The 22,116-nt window shown below is 43.1% G+C and overlaps 1 protein-coding gene across 1 annotated transcript in view; it reads right to left on the reverse strand.

Annotated features, from left to right (window-relative positions):
• Window positions 1-8,194: 8,194 nt before the first annotated feature.
• The window catches only part of ARHGAP20 (Rho GTPase activating protein 20), a 70,341-nt gene continuing 56,419 nt past the window's right edge, over window positions 8,195-22,116 (reverse strand). The window contains exons 12-15 of the mRNA XM_064482029.1: window positions 18,813-18,922; window positions 15,932-16,121; window positions 14,653-14,767; window positions 8,195-13,497 (exon numbers count right to left, since the gene is read on the reverse strand). Of these exons, the coding sequence (XP_064338099.1) occupies window positions 11,648-13,497; window positions 14,653-14,767; window positions 15,932-16,121; window positions 18,813-18,922 (2,265 nt within the window). The 3' untranslated portion in view covers window positions 8,195-11,647. The remainder of the gene's footprint in view (window positions 13,498-14,652; window positions 14,768-15,931; window positions 16,122-18,812; window positions 18,923-22,116) is intronic.

Genomic DNA, 22,116 nt, shown 5'->3' on the forward strand with positions numbered 1-22,116 from the left:
TTGAGCACTCTATTGTTGTGAATCGTTATTGTGTAATGTGTTTAGTAAACACTCAGTAAGTAGCCATCGTGGAGGTGCTGGGACATTTTCACGAACCGTGGTTGTTATTTGAGGATGGTGTCATTGAACAGTCCTTGGAGAGGTTGAACACGCTTCCCCAAGGATAGAAGCCCGCGATTGGTACTTGTACATCTGTGATATGCTCCATGAGATAGTTTTCCATCTTGGTGTCAATGTGCATTGAGGTAAGTGCTGGACAGACAGTGGTAAGAGACTTATCCCTTGCCTTCAGGGCACCTGCAATCTAGCTGGGGTGACAGGTGGGGAAGGAGTGCAAAATCCCATGCATAAAAGCTAAAAATCATCCATCTGTCCTTCTTTTCACATTTCTATTTCCCATTTCATTCTACAAAAGATTTGCAGAAAACACACACCATGATAAAAACAAGCAGACACCTGCACAGAGGATTAGGAGGGTGTAGGAAGCCAAAAAGTTGAGAATGGGAATAGGGAACTCAAACTCCAAATATGTTGGAAGGACGTAACTGGTTGCTGCTATGGTTGAGCCATCAATTTGTCTCCCAGTTATTTTTACGGTTATCTTCACTGAAGTGGAGACAATCTACCATGTGTTCAGGGGAATGAAATCTTTTTCTTGTTCTAAGTTCAAAAAGGACTTGATCCCATGAGGCTTCCCCCAGTTTCCGGGAAAGGCAGCAGCCTGGTGCTTCCAAATGCTGGCTTCTAAATCAGACAGGCCAGAGGTCAAGTCCATCACTCAACAACTGTGTGACCTTGGGCAGGTGACTGAGTCTCTCTGAGCCTTACTTCCCTCATCTATAAAATGGGATAAGCATGGTGTTCATCCTCAAAGGGCTGCAAGATGGATTAAATAAGATGGTGTGCATCGGGTTTAACAAGGTTCAGGACATGAGAGTAGCAGTTGCTACTACTGAAGTCTGGTGAACGGGGTTGGGTGTTGGCATTCACTTAGCTTCTGTGCGCAGAGACCCTGGGGAGAGTCAATGCCGAGGGCCTGTTCCCAGGACGGGGCCTGCTAGCCCTGGATGAGGAGCCTCACAGTCTTCCCTGCAGACTGGCAAGCTGCTTTCCCCATCTTCCAAGGTCTAGGCAACGGGGAGGTCTTGGCCAAACTGCTCGGACCGCATGGCCCCAGCTGGAAAGCAGAGATGTAGCAAGCTGCAGAGACTCACCTGATGTCCCAGTGGCTATCCCTTTGCACTGACAGATGATTAATTGCATAGGAGAGCAAGTCTGCCTCCCTCTCCTTGGCTGGGATTCCTCCCTATCCCTCAGGCCCCTTAGAGCAGACAGTAACTCATCTTAAACCTGCGGTCTGCCCGGGCCTGATTTGCATCACAAAGTCTGTATGCTCCAGATACGAGTTGAACACATCTCTCCTTAGAGGTGTGGTCAGGGGAGGCAGGGGCAAGCAGGAGGCAGTGCGCTGCTTCTGTCTGAGAGCAAGAGCCCATGAATTGGAGGTGAGAGTGTATATTTGTGTGTGAGGGAGGCTAGGGTTAGAGTAGAACCATTTCATTTTGTTTTCACTTTGAGAATCATACAAATCGTCTCTGGAATCCTCTGACAGCTGGTGGACTTTGATTCAGCAAGCGATGAATTATATCCTCCAGTTGTGAGTAAAATTACAAATATCTTCAAGATGTTTAGTGCTCTGGGAAAGGGTAGCCAACTCCTGTTGGCTCTGTGGGCTGCTTCCTGTCCACGGCAGAACACAGCCCCTCTCTCTTTTAAAAGGGAAAATGGGGAGCAGGGAGAAGATGTGGGAAGAAGGCACCCACAATGGGGAGACCAGAGAAGAGTACGATTTAGGGACACATTCTGAGCCATATATGGGGAGACAGGAAGGGGAAGGCAGAGTGAAGCACCATCGTCCCCTCTCAGGTTCTGCAGGTGAAATCTACAAAATTCGAGTCTGGGGAGCGGCTGTGTGCCCACCAGCACTCAGTAGCGTGGACCCTACTTGACAAAGCCGCCTTCATCTCAGCAGCAAATACTTACCAAGTCCCTCCATGTGGGAAACAGAGAGCCTAGAATTTGTAGAGCAAGACAATAGAGGATCCCCAAGGATCATTTATTTGACAAAGATTCATTTAAAGAAGGACACAATGATATATGTTAATACTGAACAATGCTTTCAATTTCTGTTATTTGAAAAACCAATGCAGTCAAGGCACGTGGCACCCAGGCCCGCAGAGCACCCCTTTGCACCGCTGCTGAGGACTCACCATGTTATTTCTGGGCTATCTGCGGTCTGACTGTTGAGGGCTGGTGTCCCCTTCCAGCCCAGGAACAACACGCGGGAAAAGACTGGATTTGGTTTGTCTGGCATTACAGTGGCCTCGCCTCTCTTCAAGGCTTTTCCAGCCTTGGTGACTAGTAGCGTTTAGTACAGTTTGCCAAAGGAGTGAGCTGAAGATAACTGGTCTCTGTTGATGGGGTCAAGCGAAAGCAAAGATGAAGTACAAGTGAGCAGCTCCCAGGCATTGTGACTGACTTTGTGGCCCCACCCAGCTGGATTCTACCTCTGGCCTCTTGGCATCCTTTTGGGCAGAGACAAGAGGGGGTCATGAACACACATTTGATGATGATGTCGATCCAGCAAGTGTTTACTGAACAAGACCACGGGCCCGACACTGTGCTGGGCTGTTGGGGCAGGGAGAGGAGAAGTATATTAAAACGAACGCTCCCTGTTCTCGGACGGTGAGCTTGGAAGCTGGGTCTAGCAGCCCGATAAGTGCCTGGTGTGTATTTGATCCTCACAGCAGTTTTGAAGTCTATTTGTTCAGTATTTTCAAAAAGCTCTGATCCTCTTGGTTCAACTAAGTGTATTGGAAAAGGGGTTGAAGGCAAAATGTTGCGTTTGGAAAGTCAAGCAAAGGGAAATGCGGGGGACGGTGCCTTCAGGTCCTCCATGTTTCAATATTCTCCTCCATAAGGAGGTAGAAACTGACTTTTATTAACAGAACAAATATAAACAAAGATGCCAGTCCTGTACACACTAGCCTTCTGCCCTCTCGGGGAGCAGAGTGAAGACGAGTCAGTTTTATTTTGGGTTATGCTCACTACTCTTCTGTCACCTTAGTGTTTAACAGCACCTCATGTGTGAGCTGTGTTTTTCCCCTGGGGTCCTTTACGCCAGCGACACTGCTGGTTTTATTTTTGATGAGAAAGGCGGTACATTGGATAATAGTTCTAATTCTCCATTCCCTGGTCATAGGATTAGACACCCACACTCACTGCCCCGCAGCTGCTTGGCCTCTGGCTGCGGGCAGCTCCTCCCTCCCCATCCATGTTGAGCTTGGCCACTTGACGGGACACAGCAAAGGCTTGAAATGCATTTGTGTCCTTTGCCTTGGTCTTGTTTCCTTACCTGAAAATCAGGTACCAATTCATTTCTGAGGAATAAAGTGATGTTTGCAAGTAACCTACCACAGTGCCTGCCCCGTAACTCTTGGGAAGATGCAGTTTTTATCATTATTTTTGTTATTTGTAGGCCTGGGTTCATTCAGAGAGCAGCATCTGGCATGGTTTTTTCCTCAAAACCTTTGCCACCAGCCCTGGGGGACACCCAGCCCTGGGACCCCTGGGTGATGCCTGATCTGTTGGAAGCCTCTTCCCACGATGAGCCCCTTTCCTGGTCTGTTCTTGGAATTCTCAGCTCTTCTGACCTGCTTGCTTCAAGTCTTGAGCAAGGCTTTACACTTGAAAAAAAAATAAAAGGTGTATCGGTGTGGTTTTGAATGGAATGTCCTGTAATGTCTCTTAAGACCAACTGGTCTATTGTATCATTTAAGACAACTGCTGTTTTAATGATTTTCTGTCTGGATGGCATGTCCATTCATTTAAGTGGAGGTGTTAAAATCCCCTGTTATTATTATATTATTGTCAATTCTTCCTTTATGTCTGTTAGTATTTGCTTTTATATTTATTTAGATGCTACTGTTTTGGGTGCATATGTTGAGGGATGTAATACTTTTTTTTCTTGTATTGGTCCCTTCTTTGTCTTTTGTTATAACCTTTGTTTTAAAGTTTATTTTGTCTGATAGGAATACTGCTTTCCCTGCTTTCTTGTTTCTGTTAGCATGAAATACCTTTTCCATCCTCTCCCTTTCAGTCTGTGTGTGTCTGTAGCTTTGAAGTGAGTCTCTTTTAGGAAGCATAGTGATGACTCGTTTTTTTATCCAAACAGCCACCCTTGTCTTTTGATCAAGAGCATTTAGTTCATTGAAATTATTGATAGAGATGAACCTATTGCCATTTCATTGTTTGTTTCCCAGTTGGTTTTGTAGTTCTCCTATGTTCATTTCTTCTTTCTGTTCCTTTCCTTGTGGTTTGATGATTTCCCTTAGCAGAATGTTTGTGTTCCTTTCTTCCTAGTTTTTATGTTTTATTGTAGATTTTTTGTTTTGTGGTTACCATGGGTTTCATATATGTTGACTTATAATTATATCTACTTGTTTTAAACAAGATAGTCATTTAAGTTCAAACATACGCTAAGTGAGCTACATTTTTAACTGCTCGCCCCCACATTTGTTTTTGATGTTATAGTTTACATCTTCATGCTTATCTTTTATCTGTTTATTATAGTTATAGTAGTTGCTTTTGCCATTTTTTGTCTTTAAACTATGTACTGGCTTATTTAAGCAGTTGACCCTCAGTCCTTACTACGTATTTGCCTTTCCTAGTGGGCTTTTCCTTTTCCTGTAGATTCTCATTTCTTTTCTAAATTTTTAATATACTTTTCCACCAACCCCCCCCAAACCCCCCACAAAAACCAACCAACACACTTACGTGACTGCAGATAATTTCTTTTGTCAGGACACAGACCTTATTTTCCCCCAAAGTTAACATACTAAGTTCAGGAATTAGATCTAAAAGTAAAGGATGCTGCTGCTGCTAATATTGTCATTAGCCTGTGCAGTTTGATAATTGGCTTTTTCACTGTTGAGATTATGTGGGTGCCTCCATTTCTGCTTCTGAGAGGCCCAGGCAGTTGGGGACCCCTGACAGGGAACTCCTGCTCATCAGTGTCTTTGAGAAAACCTATGCAGAGGGCATTTTTTTTTCTTCAAAGCACAGTTCTCCTTTTTAGAAGGAGCAAAAAAGGCAGGCAGAGAATCTCTTTATAAAGTAATCTGTTTATTTTGATGGGAATGATCTGTTTCCAAACTTGGGACACTTGGAAAACACTCTCATTACATTCTCACTGAGCCAGCAGCTTAGGAGTCCTCAGACCCAGAAGTGTTGACCTGGGCCGGCCCTGTTATAGCTCGTCACCAAGCCACCTGCTCCCAAATCCCCACCACCACCAGCTGTGCAGCCCCGGGAGATGCCGTCTCTCTTGGGCTCAGCCTGATGGCACAGGGGTCTTTGTTATCCTCCAAGCATCAGTCTAAGAAAGTCAGCAGTCTTGTTTTTCATCTCCTGAGTTTATGTAGGAGTGGAAAAACTTGAAACAAAATATTCAAATCTAGGCTCTATTCTGGCCCCGAGATGGGTCCTCCTGGCTTACGGGGGCATGTGACCTGCCTGAATAAGTAACCTTAGACTAAGGTTGGAGGCAGGAAGAATGGTCCTCAACTGGCTACAGTATCACTAAACAACGAGTCCAGCAAACAGAGGGATGGTAAGGGAACTGGTGTGATCCTCCAGGCTTCAAAACAGGAGGGGTCTCTGTTCTCTGTGCGAGTCTGAGGAGGAGATTTGGGAGGTGGGGGCAGGTAGCAGAGATAAGAAGCCAGCAGCTGGGTGTCATGTTACAAAGTTGAAAGGAAGTAGAGAAACCACGAACAGGCAGAAGAAAGATCAGAGAAAGCTATCATTACGCAATATGCCCATTGCAGACAGACAGGCGGCCCCTGCCCTTCATCTTTCTTAACCTCAGATTCTGAGAAAGCCTTTGTTACAGCCTGGTCAGTCACACACAGGAACATGCTGGGGTGATGTCAAGGTCTCTGCCAACCCCACTCTGGACAGGAGGGTAACTAAACTTGGGAAACCCCTGAGACCTTCTCAGGTTAGCCCCATCCTAGTTGTCAGTTTCCCAGTCTTAGCTTCCTTCTGTTGCCCCCAACTCCAAACCAAACCCCTCTGAGGGCAGTGGGAAAGCGGGGCTGCCTCCAGCATGGCAAACAGCAACATGTTTGGGGCCCCAATTTGCCCACATACTTGGCAGGCATTCATGCTGACTTGAGCTGAGGGAAGTGAAAAACTCACTCATCAAAGACTTGTTTTTTCCACATGACACCAGCCCAACCACTGGTTGATCTAGTGTGACAGGGCGCGGAGAGCTGCCTTGACTGAAATCAGCTCCTCTGACTTTGTCCGTCGCCTGTGGCCTGTGTTGGACGCCAGGTCGGGGATAGGTAGAGCCTTAGGTCAGAGCATCCCTCAGACCCAGCCCGGCTGAGAGGGGCTCTGTTTGCTTGTCCCCCTCTTACAGCTCCAATTGCTGCTCTGTCCGCTGCCACAGCTCTGAGTGCGTGTGTGGCATCAGCAGGTGTCCCTGTTGGAAGGCGCATGGAGGGGAGGGCATTTTCTTAGAGTTATTTAGCTGAGACACAATAACTTAGTAAGGCTTGGATGGGTCCTCATGTACACGCCTTGTGTCTGCTTTATTATGGAAGAAGTATTATCATGCCTATTTTAAGAAAGGGTGAAAAAAAGAGGCTGGAGTCAGAGTGAGGTTCTGAAGGTACCCACCACATAGGGTATTGTGAACATTAAGTGAAATAAAACAATGCACTGATCACCAGTGCACAGAGGCAACAGTAAGTGCCCAGTGGTTGTTTACTGCTCCCCTTCTTCTCTGCAGCCTAATTTTCCCAAGTTGTTTTAAAGTCCTCAAGGACAGAAACAATCTATCCTTTTTTACCTTGTATCCTAGGGTCTAGAATAGTACCTGGCAATAAAAATTACACTGTCTGACTGGCATTTATATCATTTGTAACACTTCTATCTCCTTCTGGCCATATTCTTTCCCTTTTCTCAATTTTCTTTTAACTCCTTGTGATTCAGTTTCTTGCTTGGATTAGCTCATCTCCGGCTTTCCTCCCCCTCTATTCATTTGCTGTGCCTTCAAACAGTAAGCTTCTCTGTGTTCATGTATTTTGAAGATTCTCTGCTTCTTAGTCATCTCATTCTTGGGGCAAAGATAGAATGTTTCTTTTCCTTCTGAAAATTTTAGGCAGTAATAATCACCATCCCTATGACCTGGGAAAGATGGGGTATTTCTTTAAAATATCTATTTTACTTGCTCAAAGTAATGGGCCTGCCTCACAAGTATAGGTTTTTAGCTAATTTATTCACTCCTCACAGCAGATGAAGAGGCTGTGAGGAGTTCTAAATTGAATTCCAAGTTGCTGTAATCTAAAAATCAAACCTAGATAAAACAACTAGCATTTAAATCTCAACATCTCCCAAACCTGCATCTCACGTTGTCGTATATTATCAAACTCCAGAAAACATTTACTTTGCCTTAACAAATTAAAATAGGTTAGAGAAGCACTTTGAACTATCTACCTACGTACGTACGTGCACTCTGGCACTGCACAATGAGCACACATGCTGTACAAATTAAATAACAATATATATCTAATACCATCCTGTGTATATTTTTTGGAGGATTTGGAAGCAAAACTTTCCAAATCACACCCCAGAGCCTCCTGCCAATTCTATCACACACCTGACATCATGCAAAACGGAAGCTTAAGGAGTTTACTTAAAACAAAACAAAACAAAACAAAACAAAACATGAAGGGCTTATACCCATAAGTGGCTCAGAGATAAGAGAGATTCATGATTGGTGTAGAAAACCCAGAACTCAAGAGTACTCTTCCTTTAAGCAGGAAAGTTAGCTTATGAGATATCCTCATAACCAGAACAGATGATTTTTTTAAAAAGTCAACATTTTACCCAACTTTATGGTTCAATTTTTTTTCTTTGTATTGAAATAAACACTTTCCAAAGACTTCCTCTCAAGTGATTAAAACATGACCAGGGATGAAAAGATCAGTTAAACATTTACTACCATAAGTTGGACTAAGATACATAATAGTCTCAGTTACCTTTCAACAGACAAAATATGCTACTGGTTCAAGGATACATTAGACGCTTTCAATTCAATATCACACCATGAAAAGCAGAAAAATACAATGTGAGATAGTTTATTCAATCCAATGGTTTCACAGTAGATTGAGATTCTTCTTTAAAAGCAAACAAATACATTATTTGTTTAACATTAAGGAGAAATCAACATCAGTATATGTGTACATTGCCCAAATTTAATCAGTGACATTTCTGACAGTGGGTTGTAGGCCTTTACTGCTCAAAGCAAATCAGTTTTTTTTTTCTGGACTAAGGTAGTATATATATTTTTGAATCTCTTTGAAATGGTGCTTAGACTCACACAGAGTGAACTCTGTGAACTTTGAGGGGGCAAAAATGCAGCAGTCACAAGAAACCAGTAATACTGCTTAAGTTTACATGACCTTAGAAGTACTGATGTCTTGTAGTATCTAGATCCAGACATCCTGGGATGCCTGGATGTGTCTGGAATCAAGTGGACACTCTGGTCAGAATGGTTCAAATTTAGATAAGAAAATCTTATACAATCAAACCGAGTGTTTTTGGTTTTTTTTTTGGGTTTTTTTTTTTTTTTTTTTGCTATAAGAATGTAGACTATATGTGCATCTGATTCTAGGAGCACCGTGAGAATGTAATACCTAAGAAAATGAAGACTTTGTGTCTCAAGCATGACTTGTTTGGTAAATGATAAGATTAGAAAAATATCTTTTTCTGGAAAGACTGACCATGGCCTATGACGAAAAGTTCAAAGTTCCAATTCATCATTAATTACATTTTATGAAATCCTCAATGTTAAGCAGAAATTGAGTTCATTAGCTAAAACAATTGCACAAAGGGCAGTATTACTCTGGAGGGATTGTTAACTTTTGAAAAATGGTGTTTCATTTAATACATTGCATGGACTTCATACATATCTATTATCAGTGCCTTGAAAAATCAAACAACTTTAAAATTTAGCAGCGGTTTCTGCAAATACAAAAATACACATTTCTTACATAACATATGTAGTAAAATTTGTCAAGATATATTATACAAACTCAAAAGCATCTTAGATAAAGCATCAGTCTGATATATTATAGATTGACAAGAGTGTAATAAAATGACATGTAGTCTGTCTTCAAATCATACAATATAATACTTTACAGCAATATTAAGTATTCACATTAAGTATGTAAGGAGTATCTAAGGGAACACAGAGTAGAAATGGTTATTAAAGAACTCGAGTGTCTATTCTTTTCTCTGCTTCAAACTGGGCGTATGATTTTTCTCTCGCCACTACAAAAGAAAAAAAAATGACTAGAACTATTATTTTGTTAAGTAGAGAAGCAGTTTGCTTCTGGAAAAGACACTCCAAGCCATAGAGCTTCATTCACATATTGCAGTTCTGACAGTAGTGTGCCCGCAGGGTGAGGGGAATCCCTGCTGCTCTCATATATCGTATCACGTGAGATGCATATGGACACTTAGATTAGTCTAAATATAGGAGTGGTTGGTGATAAGGTAAAATCTACTTCACATCTGTGACTGAGATGGCCAGTGTCATAAAGGAGCTCTTTGGACAGAATTCTAAAGGTTTATTATACTGCTAAGGACAAAAAGGGCCATGTCCCCAAGAGGTAGGTAGCACCTATGGCTAATACTGAAAGGACTTCTAGCTTACAGAAAAAATATTTTTTTTTTACAATGAAAAAATGCAATCGTTAGGACAACAGGGAAAGCATATTTGGCATGAAAGTTTCTGGGTGGCTAAGAAAAGTGATTTGGAATAAGCAAGTTTGTGGGAGAAAGGGCCATCGGAATTTGAATTAAAGAGGTCAAATGGGTTCTAAGCAATTTCTAATAAGTAAGTGTTTAAAATGAAGGAAGGTGCACAGCCATTCCTGCTTGTCCCTTCGTACTGTCTGGCAAGGCCTAATAATCCATGGAGGTAATCCAGGAGAGGTGTAACCTTTGAGAGAGAGGGGCTGGCAGGTTGTAAAGAGTCACAGAACAGAAGAGCCACCACAGTGGCTGTCGGGCCTTCTTTCAGACAGTCCTCGACGCTGGATTTTCTGACCTCCAGAAGTTTTTACATCTTTTTGTCCCAAGATGATTCACAGTGTATACCCCACTGGAATAAACCAATGGGGTATACACCACCGTGTATGCCCCGCTGGAATAAACCAATGGGGTATACACCACCGTGTATGCCCCGCTGGAATAAACCAATGGGGTATACACCACCGTGTATGCCCCGCTGGAATAAACCAGTGGGGTACGTACGGTGGTGCATACCCCACTGGAATAAACCAGTGGGGTACGCACGGTGGTGTGTACCCCACTGGAATAAACCAGTGGGGTATACACCGTGAATCATTTTGGGACAAAATGATGTAAAAACTTCTGGAGGTGAGAAAATCCAGCGTCAAGGAGTATCTGAAAGAAGGCCAGACAGCCACTGTGGTGGCTCTTCTGTTTTGTGACTCTTTACAACCTGCCAGCTCTCAAAACTGCTCTCTCGGCTGTTAAATGGCCATCAGAAAAGGGAGGATTTATCAGCAATTTTTTTTCTGGCTGATTAATCCAAGAGGCAAGGCTGCAGAAAAACATTTCAGCAAAGAGGAGTCCTGCTTTGATCACCTGTTGGCAACAGTGACCGTGTAACAAAGGAAGGACTGTTGTTGCAGACTCTTCCTCCTCACTAAGAACAGCCAATGCTGTCAGGAGGGCACCTCCTAGGAGGAAAAAGTACATTTCTGGAGAATGTTCCTGGCTCAGGCACCTCTGGGAAGAACACTGAAATGAGCACCCATTTCCTTCTTTCTCCCCATAGCTGTGTCCAGGGGCCTCTGCAGAGCAGTGAAACGCTCATGGAAAAACAAACTGACCAACAAAAACTATGATGTCATGGTACTCGTGGCTCGAATCCCTCGAGTTTCTTCCACACTAGCTGCCTTAATGGGCTGGTACCTGGAATGATTCTGTGAGGGCACATGATTGACTATGAGATGTCTCAGAACTGGCCACTCGCTTGGTTTCGGGGAAAAGTCTGACGTGATTTCCTTGATCATCTGACATGCTTTCCTTCTTAATGCTTTGATTGGTGGCATTTTTCTTGCTACTTATTACAAACATTTCATGGAATGTGGATGGTTTCTTTGCAGACTTCCCCCTCTGTCCATGGCTTTTATTCTTCACTTTTGATATCCTGGCCTTCTTAGCGTCATCGAAGGCATGTTTCCTCTAGAGAAGATGATGCATCTTTAGCCCTCTGCTGGGATCTCTTAAAATGCATGACAGGATCAATCCATGCTCCAAAAAGGAAAAGCCTCCCAGTTAGGTGATAAAATCTTTTAGCCTTGACTTTTTGCCAAATAGTCTCAACAAAGAGGATTCTTTTGTTGTTCTAAGTATCAGCAGAGATAACCCCGATGCTACCTGTCTCGGTTATTCTATACACAGGGGTCATAGTAATTATTATCTTTATGTTATTAGTAGCCCAGTTTCTGTCCTTGCAGATATTAGATTCTGATTGTGGTTAAATGTCTTTGGTTACAGGCGTGTCCTCAGCATCAGAAACCACTGTTGGCCCTGAGTCTGGGCTGGACACGTCATCCACTGGCAAAGAGCTGGGTGAGGATCCTTCTAGAGGCAGAGTACCAGGAGAGCACTGCCCATCCTTCTCTCCTTCCTCAGGCGACTTCATACAAAGCTCAAGTCCGTCTTCTGCCAGGCTGGATGGAGAGCTACCATCCTTCTCTGAGTCCTGGCTGGGGTAAGAACTACAGGACTGGGCTGTTTGCACAGCTCCAAGCCCTTCGGCTGCCCTTTGGGGAATGTCTGTCTGTCTCTCTTGCAGTGCGCTGGCTTCTGGAATGCCAGGAGCGCGTGGACGTGGCTCCGTGGGTCCTTTTAGAGAACCTGTTTTATTGTTTTCTGGTCTTGGTGCCTTTGCCTTCTTTTTGAGAGACCAATTTTTCAAACTGGCTATACCATTTCTCAACCATGTGCTGGGGTGAAGACTTACAGAACGCATTTGTGAATGCCCCTCTAGGCTGTCCTTTTTTGTATGAGCCTGGTGGCTGCTGGCCTGCCCTGATGAGGGACCGGGAATTCCAGAAATGAGGCTGGAACTGCTAAAGTCAGAAGAAAGCTCTTCCTGTTTTCCTTGAGCTTGAAAAGTGCAATCTATTGGAGAGGATGTTTCAGTGGGTGTAAACACCGATTGTTCAGAAATCTGAGAAAATGCGCTGTCTTGGGAGCTTACTGGTGAGCCAGATGTGGACGTGTCCGGGGAGGACAAGCTGGAACAGCTACTCCTCGGGCAAATGTTTAATCTTGGAGGGAAGACCTTCTCAGTGTTCTGGTTTGCGGCACCACTCTTGCCAACCTCGATCCCCATGACCAAGCTCTGATTGATAAGCTTTTGCCCCTCCATCTGCAAAGACTTGTGCCGCTTGAGATAATCCTCCTCTCTGTGCAAGAGACTGGTGTCACAGCTCGTGTTGTGCTGCTTCTTTTTTGAATAAAGTCCCCTGAGATAGGTCAGTTTGCAGCGTCGGTCATCAGTGCTGGGCTCTGAGCAGCGCCGCTGCCTCCTTGAGCCCTTGAGGGGCTCTGCTGTGCATGGTGGGGAGTACCCAGCCGTGTCCACAGTGAAGGGCTGGTTCCTGGGACGATCGTGTGAAGACAGGTGGCTGTGAGAAATGGTCACTGGCTTGGATTTAGGAAAAAGGTTTACATGATTTCCTTCGCTATCACACCAGCTTTTCTTCTTATCATTTTTATCAGTGGCATTTTTCTTGACATCAGTGTCTGTGACTAAACTTGTTTTAAAACCTGTCTTACCCTCTTCCTGGAGGGGTGGATTCTGACTCAGATGGTTCTCATCTTTTTTCAGGAGAATCGCATCACAGCTCGACTTGCGTATCCTTTTCGGATAAAACGCCCTGAGAAAGGAAAGCTTTGAGCCCAGGTAGCCGATGCTGGGCTCCGAGCAGCGCCGCTGTTGCCTTGGGGTTTTTGGAGCATCTTCCATAGCTGCGGACAGGTGGCTGGGGGTGCTCATGCCAGAGGGGGCACTGGCCTGGTCCTGCAGCGAGGACTTTCTGTACACTGCCGCCACGGTCACCGGCTCGGGCTCACCGGGCTGTTCCACCTGAACGTCTTCATCTTCAGGATGGTCTAAGTCAAAGTCGCTCAGGGTTAAAATGCTTTCCACCTCAGGCTGCTCGAGGTCATAGTCACTGAGGGTTAACATGGAGTCCATGCTTCTGCTGCCCAGACTGAGTTTCTTTACCAAGTCACTGCACGGAGCATCGACTTCTTCGTTCAGCTCATTTTCCAGGCTGTCATAGGAGGAGTCATTCAGTTGGAAGAAAGAGTTATCTGTCGAAAAAAATCAAACCATGATTAACATTTGCACTTGCCTCAAATACACGCTGCCTTAAAAAAAAAAAAAAAACTAAACAACTATGCTGTTCAGTTTAATTCTGTTTTCATGCAGATTTTTTAAATTCCTACTCTCAAGAAAGAAAGCATCTTTCATAATCTTTCTAGTTGTTAGTGCAGAAACTAAAAGTAAATTCTTGGGGTATACTAGATTTACCTCAGTCCCTGAAGAAATAGCCTTTCTTTAAGTAAGATTTCCTCAAAGCAATGAAGACATGTCATAATACCAGGTAATGGTAAAAAATATGAAGAAATTAATGCAGATACACTCAGGTTCTGAATAAGACTGTCTTTTAAATGGATTAGCTGGTGGATACACCTAATTAACTCTATTAGTCTCAGAGAAACCATTTACCAACCTTATCAATTTCCCTTTGACAAAGTTCTTTAATATCTATTACTTTGTTTATTCTTTACAGCAATCATACCAGTTAGATGTTATGGTTTCCCACAATTACAGGAGAAGATACTAATGTTATGGTGGCACAGAATAATTGTTCAAAGATAACCAAGAATTGGTGGTACAGGCATTCATATTTTGGAAGGCTGAATGTCTTCAAGCCCCACACACCCTGCCCCGCCCCATGAAGCTAGCTGTTTTCTCAAGTGTTTTGCAGGGTGCTGGATTTCTGAGAGGTGTCAGGGACCTCGGAGAGGAAGATGAGGAGGAACCAGACCAGGCCTGCTTCTGGGTCTCCTACTCCAGTTTCAACCACAGCAGTTCTGTTATATTGTAAGATATTGTAACAATATGTTGTAACAATATTGTTATATTGTAAGTCTGTTAATTGTTCTATTGTATATCCTTGTAAGGTTTTATTTAAAAAAAAAAAAAGTTAAAATTCTGCCACTAACAACTTCTTGGAGTTTGGGAACCTTGTCTTATACACTAGATAACCCGACCACAGTGTTAACACAGCCTGACCTACGAGCAGGCCTTCTAAGGAAGGGGCAGAAGCCCTCAGCCCCTGACTCAGGTGAGAGGCCCCTTCACCCGAGTTGCTCTGGGCTGCAGGGTAACCGGTGCCCTCGCTGACCTTCACATGTGTGTCTATTTCTCACACACAAAAACAACCCCATTATTCACAATACCTGAGACTTTCTCTTTCGTATCACATGTCACTGAAACCTCTTCCAAAAGGGAAGTGATTTCTTCTCCAAATATTATACAGCAATTTTCAATCAGAAATTGTATAAGCAGAGAAACCTGCACAAAAAAGGAACAAAAATGAAGGGCTACTTTTCACATAGTGCACCTATAAATCACACTTCATATACGAATCCTGGTTCAAACCCCCCCCCCCCCCAAAAAAGCGAAAGAATCCTGAGAAAAATTCAAAGTTCATGTCTGCTTGGAAACTAAACAGAACCATTTCCCCTAAAAAAACAAGAGTAGTTTGAGTATAGAAATCAATTTTAACCAGTGGCTTAAAGTTATTATTTGTGGCCTTGGTTTAATGCTAACATTTTGATACTAATGTTCCTGTCTTTAAAATTAGGGTAATTTAAATATTCTCTGTACAGGGCATTTGGGATGAAGAAATATACTTTCTTATTAAAATTCATGAAGCATCGTTAGATAAAGACTTATAAAATATGTTTCTTATGTAAAAGGCAGGTGTCATAAGTGTGGGAGGTGGGCATCCTCTGTGGATTTACTGTGAAGGAGAGAGACGGCTGGAGAGAAAAGCGTACATGTTCCCTGACCAGCCTCTTCCTATGCATTTCCCTCCCTGAGGAGACAGAACTGGAGATGCTTGGAGAAGAGCTCACTGGGGAGCGCTGTGCCTCCACTGAGATATACTGGAACCTTTCCATAGTCTTCTTGCCCCAGTAGCTGAGGCAAAGGAGCAGGCAGAACTTTGAGAGGAAGAGGAATCAGTGCCCCATCCTTGTACTAACCACCAGGTACTGCAGGAGTGTGATTTCAAGTACGTACTGAGTGAATGAGGTACCATCCCCACCTCCATTGTGTTAGATGAGGAAACTGTGGATCAGTGTAACTAATTCTGCCCTAGACTGTACATCTGGCAAGTGGGGAGGGTTGAGATTTCCACCTGCGCCTGTTCAATTTCAAAGTCTTTTGTTTCTTTTTAAAATCTTATCAACTGCTCTTCCCCCTCTATGGTTTCAGTCAGTCACAGCTGTTTTGCCTCCTTAAAGGGAAAACAGAAGTAACCCAATTACTATCACTTTCTTTGCTTAAGAAATCACCTTTCTGCAGTCTACCAGGAGAGGACAGAACAGTCGATGAACTCAAACTTATAAGAAGATGTACTTAAGGACATGTCTTTCAGAATTAATACCCCAAACTTTAGGTTCAAAACGGGGACTCAGTCCCCCAGGGCAGAAAAATGAAAAACTTCATTACCTTGTTTGTAAATTCACTTTCTAGTTCGGGGCTGGAGGAAGCAGGAGGCCAAAGGATGCTTGGAGCGATGCACACTGCTAAGTTAAATGAATTCATCTGATTCGATGACGCGTGTTTTTCAATCTTGTGCAATAACCCAAAAAGATACTTTAGCAGAACAACATTCGCTCTTGGGAGCCGGTCTAATAGCCTAAAGACAGACAAAGGTGCTCTTTAAGCAAGACATTTCATGGAAAACTTGTAGACAGGGCAACCTTTCTTCGCTTTTCATGGGGAACCACGCGAAGCAGAAACACAGTTCAGGTATGCAGGAGTGTCAGCTCATACAGTACGTGCAAAGCGAGGACTGTCTTACAGAGGGGAGAGAGTAAGACTCAGGGGGATTATTCATTTATTTTGTATATTCTGTCTCTGGGTGAGAACCTTTCAAGCCTCAGCCACAAAGACACCCAGTTCCATCCTGAGAGCTTACACTCTGCTCTACCAGCTTCTAAGGTCAATTCTGTCCCATGTCTCTTTATCTCAGTGGTCCCACTTTCACACGTCAGTCAAACTTATAACAGTATATTTCCTACTGTTCCGATTTTGTACTTGATAAGGGATTTTTAAATTATCATTCACCATCATTTACTACCATCCAGGAAATATATATATATATATATATATACATATATATGTGTGTGTGTGTACATATATATATTCATGGTTGTTGCTTTTTTCCAACAAGAACCTGTAACTGAGACGGGAGGGAAGGGGGCAGGATACAGCCATGAAAGGAATGACACAGCAGTTAGCACCAAGGTGGAGGAAAAGTCAACTCCTGATGGACCTTGAGGACCAGGATGGATGGAGAGCTGACCTCCAGCGGACCCTGAGCTCCCTCACACACACTGTAATGTACTAGCACCGCAAACGGCACACCCACAGGTGCCATGACAGCTCTGAGGCTGATCATGAAAGTCAAGGAGAAGGTAGTGGCCCAATTCCTGGGGATCCCCGCCCCTTCCTCAAAGCAGTTGGAGTAATCCTCTCACTTGTTAACGTATAAAAACTCGCAACACCGCGCCTCGTGGACTCTCTTGCTCCCTCACCTTCCCAGATGCCCGGTACTCTGTCTATGGACTGTGTGTCTACTTCTCCTTTAAACTAAACACCCAACCCTGCTCCCCTCTGCCCTTCTCCTGCATTCTGAGACGGCCTGCACTCTGTCTACAGAGTGTACATCTCTCTAAACAAATCTACTTTTACTCAACTAGGGCTTGCTCTTGAATTCTTTCCTGCGTGAAGCCAACAACCCTCACTTGGCGGGGCGCATCCCAGGGACTCAAGTGAGACCTGGGACACAGCCCTCCTCTCGTGCCCCGTTTTCCTGTATCACAACCTGGGGAAGAAAATCAGGTAATCTGACTCTTGTTGCATAAATACCAGAGAGGTGCTTCTTCAGCACCACAGACTGACAATGAGTATGGTTTTCTAGGGACAAATTATGACAGATTACAACGGGCCAAAAGATTACTGAATGTATTCAGTGGAGATTAAGGCCTTGCCTAGTGTGCTCTTTTGGGGTGTCAGATTCTGAGGGGGCCCTGAGCCTTTGAGTTATTTTACACCTCTGTAAACTATAGAATATTGACAGCAATACACATAATACTTGTCCATAGACCTGAAAATTCTCTCTGGTGAAGAGACACGTGATTTACTTGCACTGCCTCATGCCCCAGCAGAAAAAGCCAGTTTTGGTTTTTATATCTATTTATAAGTTCATTTCAGCATTTCTGATTCAACTATTATAACTTGTGGTAGTTAACCACCTTCTCTGAACCGGCAGCAGTAACGTCTTAGTACTTCTCTTTATTAATTCATGTTTTAAATAAAATTTCTTTTATGTGTGCATATTTATATGAGAGCCATAATTCTGGCCTTTTAAAAATCATCCTTTAATAGCTTCTAGAATATAAAGTTTTAGACAATGAGCAACAACATACAGAATCTCAGGTTCCCTGTCTCTGAACGGTTCCCACCAAGCTGTCACGAAAGCAGAGACAGCATTTTGTTCATGGCTCTGAGTCTGGTGTCTTCAACACTTACACCATCAGTAGCTGCATGTAGATAATGATTTACATTTGAAAGTTGCTCAAGATAACACTGCACTAAACAAGCGTTTGCAAATAAATGATACTGGGATTCTTGGGTTTCACAGAAATGCAAGCATTGCTTTTCATTAATGGACACTTCTCTCCTATTCTCTTATGATGTGGGATTTTATACTCAGGAATGGGGGTGCTGGGTTCTGCCGGCCACTTCCCTTTCCATGAGGACAGACAATGCAATCTCTGTGATCAGGCTGAGGCTTTGCAACTCCCTTTTCCCTTGACACTTTTCAATTAATTGACTGTCTCTCTGGACTGTCCTTACGTCCCCTCCTCCACATACCCCTGTCACGGCACTGACTGTGCCGCACTGGAATTCTAGGTTTTATCTGTCTATTTCTACTAGACTGTGAGCTCCTTGAGGGGAAGGAATTTTCTGTATGAATTCGGCTCCTAAATGAAGTGTATAAGGAATCATCTGGTTAGTTATATATTTACCAAAATTAAGGTCATAAATTGTAGATTGGGTCTACAGTATTAGCTATTAGTCTAATGGGTTTCAGTGCCTATCAGATTAGAATATACAGAAGGTGTACAATGGTTGAGTATTCCATATTAATAAGATTAGGAAAAAAACCAATAATAACAACAACAGTTGCTAGCATAAGTCTATTTTTAAACTGGCCCCTATGGATATGACTTTGATAGTTATTATTACATTAACAGACAAGCTTATAAAATAAGTTTTTTTAAAAAGTATTTTTGAGAAATGACCAAATTGGAATAATTACCTTTGAACTGCATTTATTTTTTCCTCGTCACTTCCTTTGTCCATTACACAGACCCAATGATTATAGAGATCTGATGATAATAAGCTTCCCGGAATGTGCCGTAGAAAATCCTTACATAGAGGGAAAAAAATTTAAACTGTTATTCTAATAATTTGTATTGGAGAAATTAGAAAGAAGACACTTTATTGGAAAGTTCAGTCCTCCCTTCTTTGGAACACACAGAGCTCTGCGCCAGCCCTCCAGTGATGTGCACACAGAGAAAAATATGCTTTGATTTTTTTTCTAACAGAAAACCAGAGGGAAATTGGGGTCTGGAGTACAGTGGGAAAGATAAAGGACAACCTGTTTGGGCTGAAACCTCCTGTTTGTATACATCTTAGCAAACTAGTATAACATGTCAGGGTCTGGCAAACCATCCTAATCTTTTTTTTTTCTCTCTCTCTCAAATCACTAGTTAAAAGGAATGCACGAAGGTATCTGTGAGATTCATAATGTGGTAGTCAGTCATCCAGTCATTCTACACATATTTACTCATCTGTGCCAGGCACTGTTTGAGGTGCCAGGAACAGGGTAGTAAATAACACAAAGTCCCTGGTAATTTAGAACTTTAGATTCCAGCGGCATTGGTGACTAATTCCATCCAGAGGTGTCTGGAGTGTCTCCCTGTATTCTTCATAGGAGGGGAGACGGCATTCCAGGCTATGGCTGGCTCTGGGAGCCTGGGGCAGCACCCTCATCCCTAATGTATATTAAATAACATGTCCCTGGTACATTATGCTTCTCGGCCTTCGAGACTCCTGCTGAGAGCACTTGTGGGGCTGGGTGTGGGTGAAACCAGACTATGACACAAGTAGGATCTGACCAAGGGAGGTTGTTGTTTGACATTTGTTTATAAAAAAGCTTAAAAGTAAACACACTTTGGTCCTGGTCCTATGTTCCTTTCCTTTCTAGGCCAACACTCTCTGTTGCTTTTGGCACGATCCTAACAAGCCAAGCTTGCGAAGTCTGATCTCCACCTTAGGAAACTTCAGGCAGAGAAAACCCAATTCTATGTCTAAGTGCTGGACCCATGGCTGACCACCCTCTTGCAAGTTCCTGCTTACAACACGGAGACAGGTGTGCAATGGAGTAATTTTAATTCTTGCTGGAAAATCAAATAGCCTTACATATGTGCCTTACCAAAGGCGACACACAACTTATGACAGAAAACATGTCGTGTTTCTGTGACTAACATGGAAGCCTTGGGCCTCGGTGCTGCAGTCAGCTGATTAGGTGAGCATGTCTCCCACGAGCCTACGAGCTCCTTCAGGGCAGGACCAGACCAGACCCTTGCCTTTCACTGCATACACTCAACGCCAAGCACAGTCGCAGACGTAGCAGGGGTCATTACTGAAATGTTGCTGTATGTCCTATGGCCAAATATTAGTGAGGGACAAGGGAAGGCCAGCTAACTATAGCTGAGGCTCTCAAATAATTTAAAAGCCTCTTCGTGGTCATGTTACCTATTATCAGACAATTTTTTGGAGTGGTTAGTAAGCAGGAAAGTGACTGATTTAAAGTCTATCTCTGTTCTATTGTATTTTCCAGGAGAGATGTACCTGGATACTCGTGATTCAGATGTGTCATCACAAAAGTTACCTTTTTTGGGGGGGAAAGCTATCGAATTTTCATAATTCCTAACTAATTTTAGTGCTGCACCTACTTGACAAGTCAGATTCAGAAGAGCCAAAATCAGTTATTTCAAAGTGGGGCAGTGACAATAGCTCTCTTTTTAAACCTCAGTGGAAAACATATTTATGATCTGTCTTGAAGAAAAACATCATTAAATCTTAAAACCTACACTTGAAAGATAAGTCGTAACATCGCAATGAACTCTCCACAGCTGGAATAACAAGTTACGAAATAACAACCATCACAGCTGAGAAGGATGTGAAAGCTGGTTCTGAATTACAATTGCCAGCACCCAGTGCTCGACTCAAAGTCTCCTCCCCTCCAAAGGCAGAGCCCCGGCCATCAGCAGAGCTCCCAGATTAATCTGAGATGAGATTCCTACAGGATTAAAAAATGAACTTTTCCTCAAAGGTCTGATGGGTCAAAGTTATGCTTTCTCAAGCAATTTTATTCCAATTATAGTTCAGAGTGAAGCTTATATTTAAATAAAACCAGCCTAAGTGAAAAATTAAGGGAAAACTTAAGTACCACTCCCAAATAGTCTCAAAAACAAGAAACAAAACTAAAGCTCAATAACTTTTGGCAAAAAGTATTTCCTTTCCTGCAACCACTTGGAAAAAAATTGAGAGTAAAGCACAGTTCCATGATCACAAAGCTTTAATTAGTTGGAACCCATCTAACCAGACTTTCCAATCATTTGAATTATTTTTTGCCCTTTGCTTATTCTTGTACAATTACTTTCTCTGCAATGTGAAATGCAGCTTAACTCTTTTACATCCAAACTTCTTTGTTAACAGCCTCAACAATTTAGTTCAAAATTTTGAGGAGTATGGTGCTGTGAAGAATAGCAGAATTAGGAAAATCTTCTAAAACATAGCCTTTAACTTCTTAAATTAAGAGATGGGAGAAAGCCTAATTATATGATAAAAAAAAAAAAGCAAAGAAAAATCCACCATGCATACACATCCCTGACATGGGTCTCGCTCAGCTAGCGCACCACACATATCTCTACTGAGCTCCACGACTGAAAGGCAAGTGCAAACCCTGTGTAAAACAGCCAAGATGCTCCCCGCTTCCGCTCTCCAGCTCTTCTGAGTGATACTTTATTGTCAAAGTCTGTGGCAGGGATTGTTTTAAGAGCAGACATGGCCCTTTTACCGAGAGACATCTGACTGTTCCTAAATTCATAAAGCACGGTTCTGTAAGCAATTGCCTGGGAGTAGGGACACGTAAGAGCCTTCTTCACCAAGTTTTCCGGAATTTGGGTTTTATGCTCCAGGCCCTGGGATGCAGGCTGGGGCCCTGTCCCTACCCCTGGAGCAGGCGCACACCAAGCCTGCTGAGAGGCGGCAGCCTGACACTGGGCTGCAGAAGCCATTGCTGTGGTCAAGAGTGCTGCTGAAAGCTCGTTTTGACTTTAGGTTTTGCAAAGACGTGAGGCATTTTCAAGAATGTGGGGAGGAAAACACTTTAGAAGAAGTCTAACTCAACTATGGATGTGAGTTAAGTGACCATGGGGCTGGGTTCCAGGTTTTTTTTTTTTCCCGTAAGTAAACCTATTTGCCATAGACATCTTTGCCACAAGAATTTCTGCTACAAATACTTTTACCACATAGCTAATTGGCTGTGAGAC

The sequence above is a fragment of the Camelus dromedarius genome, chromosome 34 (assembly GCF_036321535.1).
Source record: "Camelus dromedarius isolate mCamDro1 chromosome 34, mCamDro1.pat, whole genome shotgun sequence".
NCBI lineage: Eukaryota > Metazoa > Chordata > Mammalia > Artiodactyla > Camelidae > Camelus > Camelus dromedarius.